Source organism: Oscarella lobularis, chromosome 3, assembly GCF_947507565.1.
Source record: "Oscarella lobularis chromosome 3, ooOscLobu1.1, whole genome shotgun sequence".
Lineage (NCBI taxonomy): Eukaryota > Metazoa > Porifera > Homoscleromorpha > Homosclerophorida > Oscarellidae > Oscarella > Oscarella lobularis.
Genome location: NC_089177.1, coordinates 3,930,714 through 3,944,365, shown reverse-complemented (window position 1 = coordinate 3,944,365; position 13,652 = coordinate 3,930,714). Strand labels below are relative to the sequence as shown.

At 44.4% G+C, this 13,652-nt stretch overlaps 5 protein-coding genes across 8 annotated transcripts; 4 read left to right on the top strand and 1 right to left on the bottom strand.

The window, feature by feature from the left end:
- The first annotated feature begins 9 nt into the window (after nucleotides 1–9).
- On the top strand, nucleotides 10–1,343 carry LOC136185287 (eukaryotic translation initiation factor 6-like). Its single transcript, XM_065972392.1, has 8 exons — nucleotides 10–201; nucleotides 254–339; nucleotides 389–432; nucleotides 482–613; nucleotides 691–801; nucleotides 856–921; nucleotides 984–1,168; nucleotides 1,225–1,343. Exons 1-8 carry the CDS (start codon nucleotides 95–97, stop codon nucleotides 1,232–1,234), a joined length of 741 nt encoding a protein of 246 aa, XP_065828464.1. The 5' UTR covers nucleotides 10–94; the 3' UTR covers nucleotides 1,235–1,343.
- On the top strand, nucleotides 1,311–3,677 carry LOC136185280 (zinc finger CCCH domain-containing protein 3-like). Of its 2 annotated transcripts, none has more exons than XM_065972381.1 (9): nucleotides 1,311–1,472; nucleotides 1,518–2,462; nucleotides 2,509–2,597; nucleotides 2,651–2,717; nucleotides 2,767–2,836; nucleotides 2,889–3,020; nucleotides 3,083–3,287; nucleotides 3,339–3,377; nucleotides 3,449–3,677. In XM_065972381.1, the coding sequence occupies exons 1-9, from the start codon at nucleotides 1,348–1,350 to the stop codon at nucleotides 3,490–3,492; spliced, it is 1,716 nt and encodes a 571-aa protein (XP_065828453.1). In that variant the 5' UTR covers nucleotides 1,311–1,347; the 3' UTR covers nucleotides 3,493–3,677. The 2 variants fall into 2 exon arrangements, with proteins under 2 accessions (XP_065828453.1, XP_065828454.1); XM_065972382.1 differs by having other exon boundaries at nucleotides 1,321–1,472; nucleotides 1,521–2,462.
- Nucleotides 3,678–3,743: 66 nt separating this feature from the next.
- Nucleotides 3,744–6,442, top strand: LOC136185284 (uncharacterized). Its single transcript, XM_065972385.1, has 5 exons — nucleotides 3,744–4,092; nucleotides 4,152–4,187; nucleotides 4,251–4,345; nucleotides 4,743–4,812; nucleotides 5,039–6,442. The coding sequence occupies exons 1-5, from the start codon at nucleotides 4,068–4,070 to the stop codon at nucleotides 6,334–6,336; spliced, it is 1,524 nt and encodes a 507-aa protein (XP_065828457.1). The 5' UTR covers nucleotides 3,744–4,067; the 3' UTR covers nucleotides 6,337–6,442.
- Nucleotides 6,443–6,450: 8 nt separating this feature from the next.
- LOC136185277 (RAB11-binding protein RELCH-like) lies at nucleotides 6,451–11,468 on the top strand. Its single transcript, XM_065972377.1, has 30 exons — nucleotides 6,451–6,659; nucleotides 6,730–6,816; nucleotides 6,873–6,944; nucleotides 7,010–7,065; nucleotides 7,127–7,240; nucleotides 7,299–7,513; nucleotides 7,569–7,845; nucleotides 7,890–7,924; nucleotides 7,971–8,046; nucleotides 8,098–8,193; nucleotides 8,263–8,375; nucleotides 8,420–8,510; nucleotides 8,567–8,638; nucleotides 8,691–8,831; nucleotides 8,889–9,053; nucleotides 9,101–9,218; nucleotides 9,272–9,307; nucleotides 9,376–9,544; nucleotides 9,604–9,727; nucleotides 9,783–9,828; nucleotides 9,885–9,970; nucleotides 10,025–10,125; nucleotides 10,184–10,283; nucleotides 10,335–10,417; nucleotides 10,477–10,540; nucleotides 10,607–10,745; nucleotides 10,806–10,922; nucleotides 10,974–11,062; nucleotides 11,119–11,174; nucleotides 11,228–11,468. The coding sequence occupies exons 1-30, from the start codon at nucleotides 6,458–6,460 to the stop codon at nucleotides 11,394–11,396; spliced, it is 3,309 nt and encodes a 1,102-aa protein (XP_065828449.1). The 5' UTR covers nucleotides 6,451–6,457; the 3' UTR covers nucleotides 11,397–11,468.
- Nucleotides 11,350–13,624, bottom strand: LOC136185285 (NHL repeat-containing protein 2-like). Of its 3 annotated transcripts, XM_065972387.1 has the most exons (15): nucleotides 13,477–13,624; nucleotides 13,237–13,415; nucleotides 13,109–13,169; nucleotides 12,969–13,049; nucleotides 12,873–12,919; nucleotides 12,783–12,819; nucleotides 12,602–12,735; nucleotides 12,508–12,544; nucleotides 12,319–12,452; nucleotides 12,219–12,261; nucleotides 12,034–12,161; nucleotides 11,949–11,982; nucleotides 11,763–11,893; nucleotides 11,640–11,715; nucleotides 11,350–11,583 (listed from the first exon to the last, which is right to left on the bottom strand). In XM_065972387.1, exons 1-15 carry the CDS (start codon nucleotides 13,559–13,561, stop codon nucleotides 11,483–11,485), a joined length of 1,308 nt encoding a protein of 435 aa, XP_065828459.1. In that variant the 5' UTR covers nucleotides 13,562–13,624; the 3' UTR covers nucleotides 11,350–11,482. The 3 variants fall into 3 exon arrangements, with proteins under 3 accessions (XP_065828459.1, XP_065828461.1, XP_065828460.1); XM_065972389.1 differs by lacking the exon at nucleotides 13,477–13,624 and having other exon boundaries at nucleotides 13,109–13,182; nucleotides 13,237–13,371; XM_065972388.1 differs by lacking the exon at nucleotides 13,477–13,624 and having other exon boundaries at nucleotides 13,219–13,366.
- Nucleotides 13,625–13,652: the final 28 nt, after the last annotated feature.

Sequence of the window (13,652 nt, the reverse complement as noted above, 5' to 3'; positions counted from 1 at the left end):
TTTCTTAGTGTGCGCACGCGCAGTTGATAAGGCTATTTCGCCGAAGTTGTGCAACTTTTCGTCAACGTCTCACCCAGCATTCGACTTGTCTTCGATGGCTCTACGCGTTAAATTTGAAAACAGCTGCGAAATAGGCGTATTCGCGAAGCTAACGAATAGCTACTGTCTTGTGGGCCTAGGCGCTTCGGCCAACTTCTACAGGCAAGCGGCAAGCGTCAATCCTCTCTCTACTTGCATTATGTGGTCTCTTTAGCACGTTCGAGAGCGAACTGGCAGACAGTGTGCCCGTCGTAATGACAACTATTGCAGAATGTCGAATAATTGGAAGAATGTGTGCAGGTACATAACATTCCGATGTCTCTTACGCAAAAGAGACGATTGCTTCTAGGAAACAGACACGGTTTACTCGTTCCCAATTCAACAACCGATCAAGTCATTTTTTAAATTAATCTTATTGTTTGTTGTTATGATCTAAATTTAGGAATTACAACACATGAGAAATTCACTTCCTGATTCCGTCAAAATTCAACGTGTCGAAGAACGACTTTCAGCATTGGGAAATGTGATTGCATGCAACGACTACGTTGCCTTGGTTCATCCAGACTTGGACAGAGTAAGGGCAAGAGAGAAGAAAAAAATATATAAATTGCCTCTAAATGCCTCTCTCCTTCTCTCTTTCTTTTTATAAAGGAGACGGAAGAAATACTGAGCGACGTTCTTCGAGTCGAAGTTTTTCGTCAAACTGTCGCTGATAACGTCTTGGTGGGAAGTTACTGCGCTTTTAGCAATCGCGGAGGCCTCGTAAAGAACAATGACGTCACTACTCGCTCATATGATGTGACACTTACACTTTAGGTTCATCCCAAGACTCCTGTGGCAGAACAAGATGAATTGTCATCACTGCTTCAAGTTCCATTGATGGTTGTCCTCCGAAAACCAAAAAAATTATATGCTAATCAATTATTTGTCTTTTGTTTTTCTAGGCTGGGACTGTGAATCGAGGAAGTAGCATTGTTGGAGCCGGGTTTGTTGTCAATGATTGGATTGCATTTTGTGGCTTAGATACGACCAGCACCGAATTGTCTGTTGTAGAGAATATTTTTAAACTCGGTGACGCGCATTCTGGTCCTGCTGTTGCCGGGGCAATGAGAGACTCTCTTGTTGACAGGTAATTATCTGCTACGTTTCGTCTACCCGCATTTTTCTAATTTCAATTTTATTTAGCATGGCATAAAATCATATTATTGTAAAGTCTGTGCTGCTAGAAACTTCGGAGCTTGAATAAAAAAATCATCACCGGATTTTATCCGGGAGTTTTATACGGGCCATTGGCTTTTGTGGTGCGTCATGAATTTTTCCCGTTATCGCTCTTTTTCGACGCCAAATGCTTCGTCGTTAGTATGGAACCGATCTCACATCAATAGGGTATCTTCTGCGACGGGGAAAAGCCGATACACGTGGAATAAGAGCAGGTGAGAACCGAAATCGAGTCCTTATTCGTCTCGAATCGACTTCAGCAGCAAGACGTTGCCTTCAAAACGACAACCTGTCGTCGGTAATCGCGTATGGACGGCGAAAAAGAGCGATTCTGAGCCGTTTCGCCCGAAAAACCGCGTTTGGATAGCGAATGAGACTGAGCCGAAAAAAGAAAACAAAATCAAAACGAAATTGCCTCCTCCTCCTCCTCCTCCTCCTGTCTCTCATAATCGCGTTTGGAGAAAAGTCCCGAATCCAAACGACGATAATGATGATGATGAGAAAAAGAAAGAAAAAATTCCTAAAGTGTCCTCATCATCATCTTCAAGTGTTTCAATCGAAGAAAAAAAGCCAATGACTCCTATCCCTCCTATAAATAGACAAAGACGAAGACGAAGTTCTACAGAGTATAAAACAAAGTATGCTCTCAAACGAAGAAGATCAACTTCTCAGATAATTACGTCATCATCACTATCAAAACTATCACGCTATAAATTGGTCAAAATTCCCGTCGTCATTTCGCCAAGACAAAGTGCCGTCGGCGGCGGCGGCGGCGGCGGCGGCGGCGGCGGCGGCGGCGGCGGCGGCGGAAGTTCACTCGTGCAAAAGACGAGACACAAAATCGTTCGAAAGAGATTTTCCTCCTCCTCCTCCTTCTCCTCCTCTTCTACGACTAACAGCAGAGTTTATTTTGCTAAAAAGTTTAAGTTGATAAGGCAGCGGCGAGTTGGGAGGGCGACGCCAATGAATCCCGCCGCCTGCATGAGCGTCATCACAACCACTAATGGTCACGATAGGGTTAGCACGCCTAATACGATTAGAAAAGTAAGCAGGTATAAGTTGATGAAGATAAAGACATCTGCACAAGACAAAGGAAGTCTTCAAAGATACAAGCAGCTGATAAGGAAAACTGACGACAGCAAAAGAACACCTTTTAAATTAATCAACAGACGAAAGATGGATCAACGACGACACGCGGCGGCCAAGTAGATACTAGATCTTATTCTGCACACACTTACACTCACTCTATAGTCGCGTTCTAAGACGAAGTCTGACGTTAGTGCGAACGTCAAAGCTCAAGTCGGATGCTAGACGATATTGCATGTTTTATAATCGATTCGGTGAGGAGCGGCTGGACGACAATTTGCGGACTAACTCGTGTTTATCCTATTAGGAAAATGCAGACGAGGAAACGAGTGTCCTTACATTCACGATCCGGAAAAGATCGCCGTGTGCACGAGGTAGGCGAAAAAACGACCAATTACGAATTATTTCTTATTCTAAGCGAAGATTTCTGCGCGGAACTTGCGACAAAATCGACGGCACCTGTCTTTTCTCGCACAAAGTCAATCGAGACAAAGTAGAAGAACCTCCCCGCGAAATGTTTCTTCTCTTTTTCATTTTTCTTTTAGATGCCCGTCTGTTCGTTCTTTCTACGCGGCTCTTGCACGAACGACAAATGTCCGTATAGCCACGTCCGCGTAAGCCAAACAGCGTCGATTTGCGACGATTTCTTGCGAGGATTCTGTCCAGCTGGATCTAATGTAAGCAATAGACCGGATTCGGATTCCCTCCTCGAAAACATCTCTTCTTTCCCGGGGGCCAGTGTCTAAACAAACATGTGCTCGAGTGTCCCACGTTCTCTGCCCGAGGCGAATGCCCAAACGGCGCCAGCTGTAAACTTGCTCATCGTAAAAAACGGAAGAGGACCGACAACGATGACGTCGCCGTCAAACGTCGACGAAAATCGTCTTCTGTGAGAACGCCAGCCGTTTTCAAGAGACGAAGACGGAAGAAGGAATCCGTAGAGGGTGCGAGTGCGTCTATACTCCAACCACTTGTGTTACGTTGTTGTTTGCTAGTTTCCCACGGAAGTCCTCGCCCAATGACGGCAACAGGAGGTAAGCTGACGTACATCTCCATCGTATTTCTTCTTCTATTTCTGCACATCCTGTCTGCGTTTTTTTTTCAGCTGCAGCCGTGCCATCGATCAAGCCTTATTTTCTAGAAAATTAGCAAGACACTCATTCCCTTTTCTTTATTCAGGAACATATGTCAATTATGTAGATGCAAAACATTTACAGTGTAGTTGGGTCAACCCATGTAATCGGTGATGACCGGCCACAAGCGCACACACGCCATGCAGAGCCTCTCGTAGTGATTACGATCGATTAATTGATTATTTCGAGGTCGTAGAGTAACCACTGTAGTCACAGCAAGCCGGGCTGGGTCGATTTGTGGTTGTGGGACGTGACGCAATCGTCTTTTCGGTCGCAATTCACTCACCCAAAAAAATAGGGACCCGACGTCCTCTTATGAAAAATAAACAGACCCCCACTCTAGTGTATTTTCTCGAGAGGCCGAAAATCGAATTATGTAGGAGGGCGGGATGAGTGCGTGCCGCGTGTTCTTGATTGGTTTGCTAGGACCCTCCTCTAATGATTTGTGCAAATAAGGCTATTTGAGCAAAGCCGGCCAAACGTCGCCGCTGCGCAGTTGGCGTCCGTTTGTTTACCGGATCGAGTGGAAACGTTTCTTGCTCGCGCCGCTGCGACGAGGCTCCACCGTCTGAATCTCTCAAAAAAAAACGAATGGGATTGAAGCACAGTCGATACGGTACCGGAGACATTTCGGGCGTCCGATGATGAACGTTAGAACGCTCCTCTTTCTCGCAGTTTGTCTCGGATCGGACAGCGGTGGCGACGGATTCGGTGAGGAAAAGGAAGCGCAAAAGATCCATCAACTAACTAGCTCCGTCCGCAAATTCTTTCTAGAAGGGGAAACGATTGGGTTGACGGCGGTAATGAACGCGACGCGTATGCACGACTCGCTCTCGCTCAAGTCAGTCAGTTCGACTCGCTCGATCAAGGTACACAACACACTCGACGATCGTTTACGTACAAACGAGCGTGCTGGGGGCCCTTCATCCGTGGAGCGTGAGATTAGATATCCGCGCGCAGTCGGCGGTCGCCGCGACGACGACGACGACACTTCCTTTCTTACGCACCGCCTCACAAAGCACGCCGTATCCCTCCCCCCTCTTCTGAAAAAGAGCGCTTTTTGTGGTGCGTGTGTCATCCTCGCATCCCCGCCTCCTTTTTTTTTATATGAGACACCTATTTTTTTTCTCCATTTCTTCGAACCTGTCCTATTCTTGTATCCCTCCCCTACGGCGACGGCGGAAACACGTCGTCAGAAGAATGAATGCCTTACATATATTCGCACACAGTGCGATGATTGAGATGCGCATTTTTTTCTCGCACTAGACATTCGTCTACGAGAGCGACGTCAGCACTTTGAAGAAATGGAAAGAAGCGCAACCATCTCCGCTTTTAGGTATGGTTATGTGGGGGAAGGCTTTCAGTGAGGGACCACCGTATAATTCGATCGCGCTATAGCTGATTATTTTCCTTCTTATTTTGTGACCTATATCCCCTCGAACCGACCCTCTAATCATTGCCGTCTTGTGCTCGTTTCTCTCCTTTCTAATACCTATTAGTATTAGCTCCGAGTCGGGATGCGGTTGGCTTGATTGAGTAACCCTTCGTTTTCTCTCACAAAGTTGAGCTACCTCCGGACGAATCCACAGAAGAGCGATATGAAAAGAATTTATTCTATTCGGCGCAGCCACTTCCCGCTCGCGTCGAAGCCTCGCGCCGACACTCGAAGAATGCCGACAATGAGAGTCACGGCCTCAAAGCAAAATGTCTACTTCCATCGTCACCGCCTCGCCCGGCGGCGGCGGCGACGGTGGCGGCGACTGCGGCGACGGCAACAGCTCCAAGTCGCACCGACGTCATTTCATGCAACGTTTCTCTCAAATCGCGACACGTATCGAGCGGCGATGCGAATCCAGCCGGGGGAAAAATGGAGTGGCTATTTCAAGTATACGACGTTGAGGGTATCGAAGCGATGAATGAACAGGAGACAGGCAATCTGCTCAAGTCCGTCTGCAATATGGTCATTCAGCAAGTGGCTCAAAGTCGTAAGGTACCACGACACAAACGATTTCGAGTAAAATTGAATGTCGTACCGGAACCGGCTTCACCGCCACCTCCGCCGTCAGCACGTCGGCGCGGATCCGTGGGGGTCTCCGCAGAAAAAACCGCAGGAAGTCGTTTACGTATGTTGCAAAAATCGGCCGCCACAACGACGACGACGGTGGGAAAAACGCCGGATGATCAAAGACGACGTTTAAGCGAAAGATCTGCCGCAGCCCACAGTGAAGGCTGTACAACGTGTGCTACTTGTTGCGGTGGCACTAGTGCTCGTACTCGCGCTTGTGCTTGTAACAAAAGTAAAGAAAAAATTGCCAAAGAGAAAGAGATTCGTTCATCACATGCAAATGACGAAGTTCAATTGCGACGGCGACGTCATCATCATCATCAGCGTTCAAAGGACAGGCGGCGACGCAGTGTTGGAGAAATCGAAAAAGAAGATGAATCGGCGGCGGCGGCACGAAAGCGTAGAAATCGACACAGCTACGTACCTCCATCGTCTTTGAGTAGTCGAACAACAACGGAAGAAGACAAGGCTGCTGTCGCTGACGACGCCACCGTCGGCGGCGGCGGAGTCAAATTAAAACAACGCCGCTCTCATCATCATCATCATCGAACGCGTTCTGCTTGTCGCAATGATGATGACAACAGAGCTGCTGCTACAGCTGCGGCAGTGGCACTACTTAGGGAATCGGAATCGAGGGGGAAATATAAGCCAAAGGTGGCACCTCCAACTCGTCAGATATTAGCAGCCGTTGTGAATTCGGACTGGGAACAGTCGAGCTCGTCGTCAGGAATGGTTCATCATCATCATCGACACGAGCATCACCATCACCACTATCACGTTTATCATCATATGTAGAGATAAAGAATATAGAAATGCATGTATGTAGCGGAACGGAGGAGTTTTTAGAGAAGAACTATTCGTGCAGGCAGCAGATACTATTTTGAACCATTAGCGCGCTTTACCCCCTCCTTGTGCAATGGCTGCCGCAGAAGAATGTTCTCATTCTAGCTCTCTCACGTGGACTGCGATCGCCAATCATCTGCTATCGAACCACTTTTTGCTCTCCGCTCTAGAACTGCACTTGGAACTCGCCGAAGTTGGGAAAGAATTGCCGGAACTGCGTGACTTTTTCTCCAATCCTGGCAATTTCGAACGACCTATTCAACTGCAAGCATTACGTACGAACGCCAGCAGAAACAACGAACGAGAGGACAAGCGAATAGCCTCTCTCTTTTTCTCTCCCCACAGCTCGCAGTGCAAGCATCTCGACATTCGATTCAATCGACGTATCGCGATATTCGGACGACGGTCGAGACGAAGACGAAAAAATAGCCGGTACGACGATACCACTGCTATGGAGTAGCTCGACGTTCATCGATCGATCCTTTTAGTATTGGAGTACGAATTGAGACGAGCCAATGAAACGATAAAGAAATTGCGAGGAAGTCTAACATCTGCCGCAGGTTTTTTTAAAAAAAAGAAGAGAGAAAAAGGAGAGACTCTATTTCTTCTTCTTCTTCTTTCCCAGAGCATGATCGTGATGTGACCACTTTGTCGTCAGAGGAGAAAGGGAGTGATGACAATGTAAAAGTCAAATTTATATTTTCTCTCCTCTTCTTTTTCGTCATTTTTTTCGAATTTTTAGGATGCGATGAAGCCGTACGAAAAACGCGCTCTCAATTTTTTAATCAATGAATTTCTAATGAAAAACGGTCACAAATTGACTTCCGTTACATTTTCAGACGAAATTGGAGATCAAGTAACAAAAAAATGAAATTTAACTATTAACCTAATAATTTCGTATCGTAAATAAAAAGGATTTAGATAATTGGGATAACGTTGGACTAAACACTCCTCAGCCTCCAGACATGCTTCGTTTGTATCGAGACTTTGGCAATCATTTAATTCCTCAACTTGTCGACGACGAAAAACGACAGCTACTCGAAAAAAGATTGTCGTCTCTCGAAGCAGAGCTAATTGCTGTAAAGCGAGAAAATGAAATGTTAAACAGACATGTGAAAAAATCGGACAGGTTACAACTCTTCTCTACGATTTTTTCTACGAGTTAGATTGATTCTTTTATTTAGTCAATTGTTTTCTATGAAACAGGAGCTGGAGACTCGAGACGGAGAGATTAAATATTTGAGAAATGCAATGGAGACGACAAGAAGTCAGAAGAACGAAGAAACTTCATTGGCTGCTGCAGTTCAAGAGGTAGAAGCTCCTGATAGCGGTCGTGCAGGGGATCACGTAATAACAGCGAAAGAAAAAGAAAACGACAATGATGAGCATCTTGATAAAGATGAGGAGGTAAAAGATGATACGAAGAAAGACGAACCGCCGCCGCTTCCGCCTTTGAAAAAGGTGCAAAAAAATCTCAATTTGGGTTTATAGCGAATTTCTATTAGGATGATGATGATAATCAATTTGATGAGACACAAAGGTTTGTTTATCTACGGCCTATGTAACACTAGTAATCTTTCTTGTAGACAAATGTCGACTTCATTTCGTCAGCATTTGCTTGCTTCTGTCAAAGTTGTTCTCGATTCTCGACTTGGGCAAGAAGTAGGCAGGGGAGCCCCTCCCCTATCATTCAAGTAAGAAATATTCTACTAGGTTGCAAAATTGGAAGATTCAGGCGAGACTCCCGTCTCCGTTTTTGGCCGATGTCTTCATCACATTTATCCCAACGTCATATTGGCCAAGAGAGACGTAAGTAAGCGATGATGATTGATGGATTCAGTATTTCCCTCCTTCTCCTTCTCCGTCCTCGTCGCGTAGGAATTAATTCCCGTTCTATTGTGCACAATTCAACACCACCCAGATGCAAATAGTCGAGATCAACTTCTCCACGTCATGTTCAATCTCATTAAGAAGCCAAATCGCGAACAAAGGTGACGAAGAAATAAGCAAAACGTCCTTTTATCTCTTTCTCCAGACAAATGATAATGAGTGGCTGCGTGGCTTTCGCCAAATATAACGGACCAACTATGGTCGAAGCCGAGCTCATGCCTCAATGTTGGGAACAGGTAACGAAAAAAGAAAGAAATCCTCATCGATATAACGTGCATTATTCGTGAATCAGATCAATCACAAGTACGTCGAAAGACGTCTACTCGTTGCCGAATCGTGCGGATGTCTTGCTCCCTACTTACCCGTACATGCAGTATAAATTTCACTCTTCATAATATCGAATTTATATCGTTCAGAGCGAATTGCGGAGTTCTTTGGTGCTATCCATGCTTCAGCAAATGCTTCACTTCGACAAATCGGAAGAAGTGCGAGAAGCGGCGACTCGTAGTCTCGCAATCATCGTCTCCTTTATCGACGATCAAAGCAAATACAATCAAGTAAGAAAGAAAGAAAGAAGTCTTATATAAGATCATCTCTTCTCATGTTTCGTCCAGTGCAATGATTTGGTTGTCGCCGCTCTGAAAGATTCGTCGTCTTTGGTGACGAACGCTGCACGTCGTATTCTTCTTCCTTCCTTTATGGCTTGGTCATTCGAGTTGCATTGGCTCGAGACGAAATTACTCGCCAGTTTCATGCACAATTTGAAGAATGCAATCGAAGTATTGCCCCCCCATTATTCCGCACTTTCGATTTAAATCTTCCATAGAACGTTTTATCTAAACTGGAACCGGATGCTTCTACCATTGACGAGTCTCCTATTACAGAAAAGATTGATCTTCTGACTGAAGCGATACCCTGGCAAGTTTCTTCTTTGCTTCTATCAAGTAAACACATTTTTCAGTAGAGTACTATTTCCCAACTAATCATTTTCTATTAGCTTCACTTAGTGGAATAGACGAGCCACCGTCAACAGGTTTAATTAATTAATTAAATATTGATGGATGAAAATTTACCCTTGGCACAATCTTGCTTCTTATCTAGTTGAAAAGATGACCTATCCCTCGCAGGAATTGGGGTCTCTGTTTCATATTTCTGTCATTGTTGGAAGCGAAGAGAAAGTGGCAACATTGCACTCTCGCTTCAACGCTTTTGTCCTCGGCGAAACGACGACGACAACTTGGACTGAATTGGAATGGTTTGCAGACGAATTGTATGAAATTCCAACTCCTCTTTAGATAGATCTAATTTCACTTTTTTTCTCCTTCCTAGTTTGCCGGAATTTTATCGTCTCATTCAGATGGTCGACTTATCAATGGAAAAAACCATTCGCTCTTTCAAACATTACGCCATCGTTTTCTGCCAAACGTTGGGCTATCCAGTCTTTTCTAAAATGGTATACGTCACTTGAAATAAATATTCACCGGAAAGGAAAATCTTTTTTTTGGCAGATTAAACCCTATTTTCTTACACGTTTAACAGTAGAAAAGAATCAAGGTACGCTGCTAGCAATTCAATTAATTAATTAATCAATTAATGACTTGCGTTTTTAGAAAGTTCTCTAGCTGAAGCTGGATCATCTTACACCAATTCCGTTCTTCCTCTATACATAGCAGGCATTTTAGCATCGTTTCAAGAGGTAAGAGGATTCAGAGTGGGAGTTGCATATCACTCCCCTCTTTGTATATAAAAGGATCGATCGGAATTGGTCATTTTTCTTCGTAACACTATTGCAATGTTGGCATTACATTGCATTCCCATCGAAAGTCTCAAAATCGCCTTTGCCGAACTCGCGTACGTGCGCTGCTAAATAAAAGAAAAATCACAAGTCCTACGTAGTAGCTCTTTCTAGTTTGGATTCCCATTATCACGAGTTGCTAATTGGCGTTCTTTGGGATTTACTCGTCGATCCCGCTTTCCACGTGCGCTGTTGTGCAGCCACTTTATTCGAAGTAACAAAACAAAATCATAATTTCGTCTTTTCTCAACGCGACGTCTATTAGTATCTCGTAAAAGGCGTCGATTTCGATCTCGTTTCAAAGAGAGTTGTCCCTGCACTCGTAACACTCGCTTCCGATGGAGAAATGTAAGGAAATTACGCGATCCGAAGTTGCATGGGGGTTGAAACTGCGTGCATGAACGTAGGCTGGTGCGCCCATGCACTCTGGCAGCGTTCGGATCAATCGCCGAAACTGTGACAGAGCGAACAGTGAGTTGACTGTTATTTGTGTGTGTGTGCGTGTGGAGGTTTTAATTAATTAATTAATGTGTTTAGCTTTTGGAAAAAATTCGGCTTCAATTTCAGTCGTTTCTCGACGATCCTATTTACGAAGACGAGCACGCAATTCATTTGGAAGTCGTCAAGACATTGGCCGACATTGGACCCAACGTCGAACCAAAATTGCGCGACGAATGTACGCGCAACGCGACGCATGAACGCCCACCCGCAATTCTTCCTTCCTTCCTTTCTTTAGTCATTTTACCAAGACTAGCCGACATCGCTGCAAAGAATAAGAGTAGCACAAACGAAACGAGAAGACGAGATATTGCAATTGAGCTCATAGAAGGATTCAAGGCTCTAAGTTGTTGCTGTACGTCGTTACTCATAGCTCCACTTTTCTTAAAATCTCGATCCACTGTAGTTTTTTCAATGGACTTACTGGAAACGTTTATGATTCCCGGCTTGAAGAGTGTACTAGTCGATGCCAATGAATTGGAATTGCCCGATCAAGTGAGTAGCTTTCTATCTCAGTCTAAATCTAGCTGACTTCCATCATCACTCTATAGGATGTTATAGACAAACTCATTAGGGAATTTCAATCAAAAATCGACGAGGCACGCAAGTGGGAATAAAGGACATTTTTGTCTGTTGTTTCGCGATTATTTGACTCTTTAGAGACGGTGGCGGCGGCGGCGAAAGCGACAGTGACAAGCAACCACAACGGCCAAGTTTCTTCAAAAAATTCTCTCTTACGCCGCGTTCCAAGTCGATGACGCAAAGCGGCGGAGGCGGCGGCAGAAAACGAAGAACCGATTTATTTCGTCGTAAAGGTAAGGACAATTAGATTAGGGCGACAGAACTGATTGGTGACGGTGCGCGGACGAAAAACGGGAAAATAATATCATCATATAGTCAATCACGCGTTTCGATTTAGTCTATCCATTTTCGTCCCCTCTTCATGCTCCGTTTCTTTGAGACGAAATAGCAGGTGACAGAAAATGTAGTCACGCAAGCAAAACCAATCACTAAGACTATACGACCGCATTAAAAGGAACGTACACGTAGAGGAAAAGGGGGGTACATTTACCATTGCTAAATGACCATGACGTCTTTGGTTGGGCTTCTACTTTGAGAATGCTTATACTTCTCACTTTGTGATTGTACTATGGAAATCATAAAGCAGAGATAATCGTTCATTTTTTTATCTAACCTGATCTGTGACGAAAAGGATATTTCGCGTCGGATCGTAGGCCATTCCGGTTGGATGAAAAAATGAAGCGACCTTTCCTTCCCCGTTCTCCGATCCTCGTTTTCCCCCACCGGCTAATGTTCCAACATTCCCTACCACCACGTACAATAAGAGTGCACGAAATTTAATTTCTTAGAATTTAATCACCCTCTTTGGTCACAAAGCGAATGCAGTCGTTTTCCTATGTGAAAGGAAAGTGCACGACTATTGAGGTTATATAATAATATAATACGAATTCGGTGACGTAGATAAGTTGGTGTACGGAATCGTAAGCTATTCCTTCCGGATAATCAAATTGAGCGTTTTTTCCAAAGCCATCTTTGTGGCCTTGAACACTCCCCGCCAAAGTAGACACAATTGCTTAATTAATTAAACAGATAAACTACAGCTCTAGTTCACTGAGAGAAAAAATCTTACGTAGTCGATCTGGTGATTCAATTTTCCTCACAAGATGATTATACTAATAAAAAACCCCTCTAAATTATTATTGTAAAAATTAAAATAGAAATTTTCTGACGTGATCAGAAACGTAAAGAATATCGTCTTCCGAATTATAAGTGAGCGCAGTGGGATGATAAAAGCGAGCCTCTGAACCGGTCCCATCCTCGTTTCCATGCTTACGAAACGTGCCAGAAATTGTCACCACCTCCCCTAAAAGTAGACAATCTAAAAAAAACGAGACAAAAGCCTTTTTCGAAAAACGAACTCGTGTCAATGTGAATTCTACGAATGACGTGATTATCCTAAAAATAAAAAAAATATTTCCGGCATGACACTCTACTCTCAGTCAGTCAATATACCGTGTCTGAAACGTAGAGAAGATTTCTCCTTTCGTCAATGCATATTCCTTGTGGCGTTTTAAATTGCGCTTTTGGACCGATTCCGTCGACGAATCCGTGTTCTCTTGCGGCTCCAACCAATGTCGAGACACCACCTATACATATAGAAAATAGCAAAACGTGCTATTTTCCACTACTATACCTGTCTCAATGTCAACACTTCGAATGCAGTGATTTCCCTAATTAAAACGAATCACACTATTATAATGCATGTCGCCTCTTTTTGATTTACAGTGTCTGTTAAATAGATTTTTCTCGCTTTGTGATGAACGGCCAATCCTAAAATAAAAATATCATAAATTCAACCTCCTCTAATTAGTCAACTTGCCTGAAGGATTACTAAACATGGCCGTATTTTTCATTCCATCGCTATATCCCTTTTTCCCTCCAGCTAGCGTAGTAACTTCCTCTATACAAAAGATTGATGATGAAAAAACTCAAATTCATTATCAATCAATCAATAGTTACTGGTTTCAAGACGTATTGCCCTTATACGTTCGTTGGAATGAGGAGTGAAATCTCCACAGCCCTATATACTAGGACTATATACCCATGTACGTACTGTATTATCTATCTACACGTATCTATCTACTGACGCAATCTGCTACGTAGAGAGAATTGGTGTCGCCATCGTAGGCAATTCCCCACGGATAGCTGAATCTCGCATCGAATCCCGCTCCGTCTCGAGACCTCGGCTCGTCTTTGCACTCGCTTTCATCTCCTTCGTGCGGTTCGCCGCCGCCGGCGACCGTTTGCACGAACGCCGCGACACCGTCTAAAAACGAAGGAGCATTCCTGTATCTACGGCGTCGAGAAGTCTGCTGCACGTTGCTGACCTCGATTGAAGGAAGCTGTCACGCTAATGAAAGATGCTACTGCAAGTTGTAGCACGAGAAAAAGTCGATTTCGAGTGGTCATCATCTTCCTCCGGAGCTCCAGCAATTTCTCAGTGTCAGGCCAACTGTGACGCGAGAAATCGCCTAGCTGTACGGGATCGTACAAGATATCAATC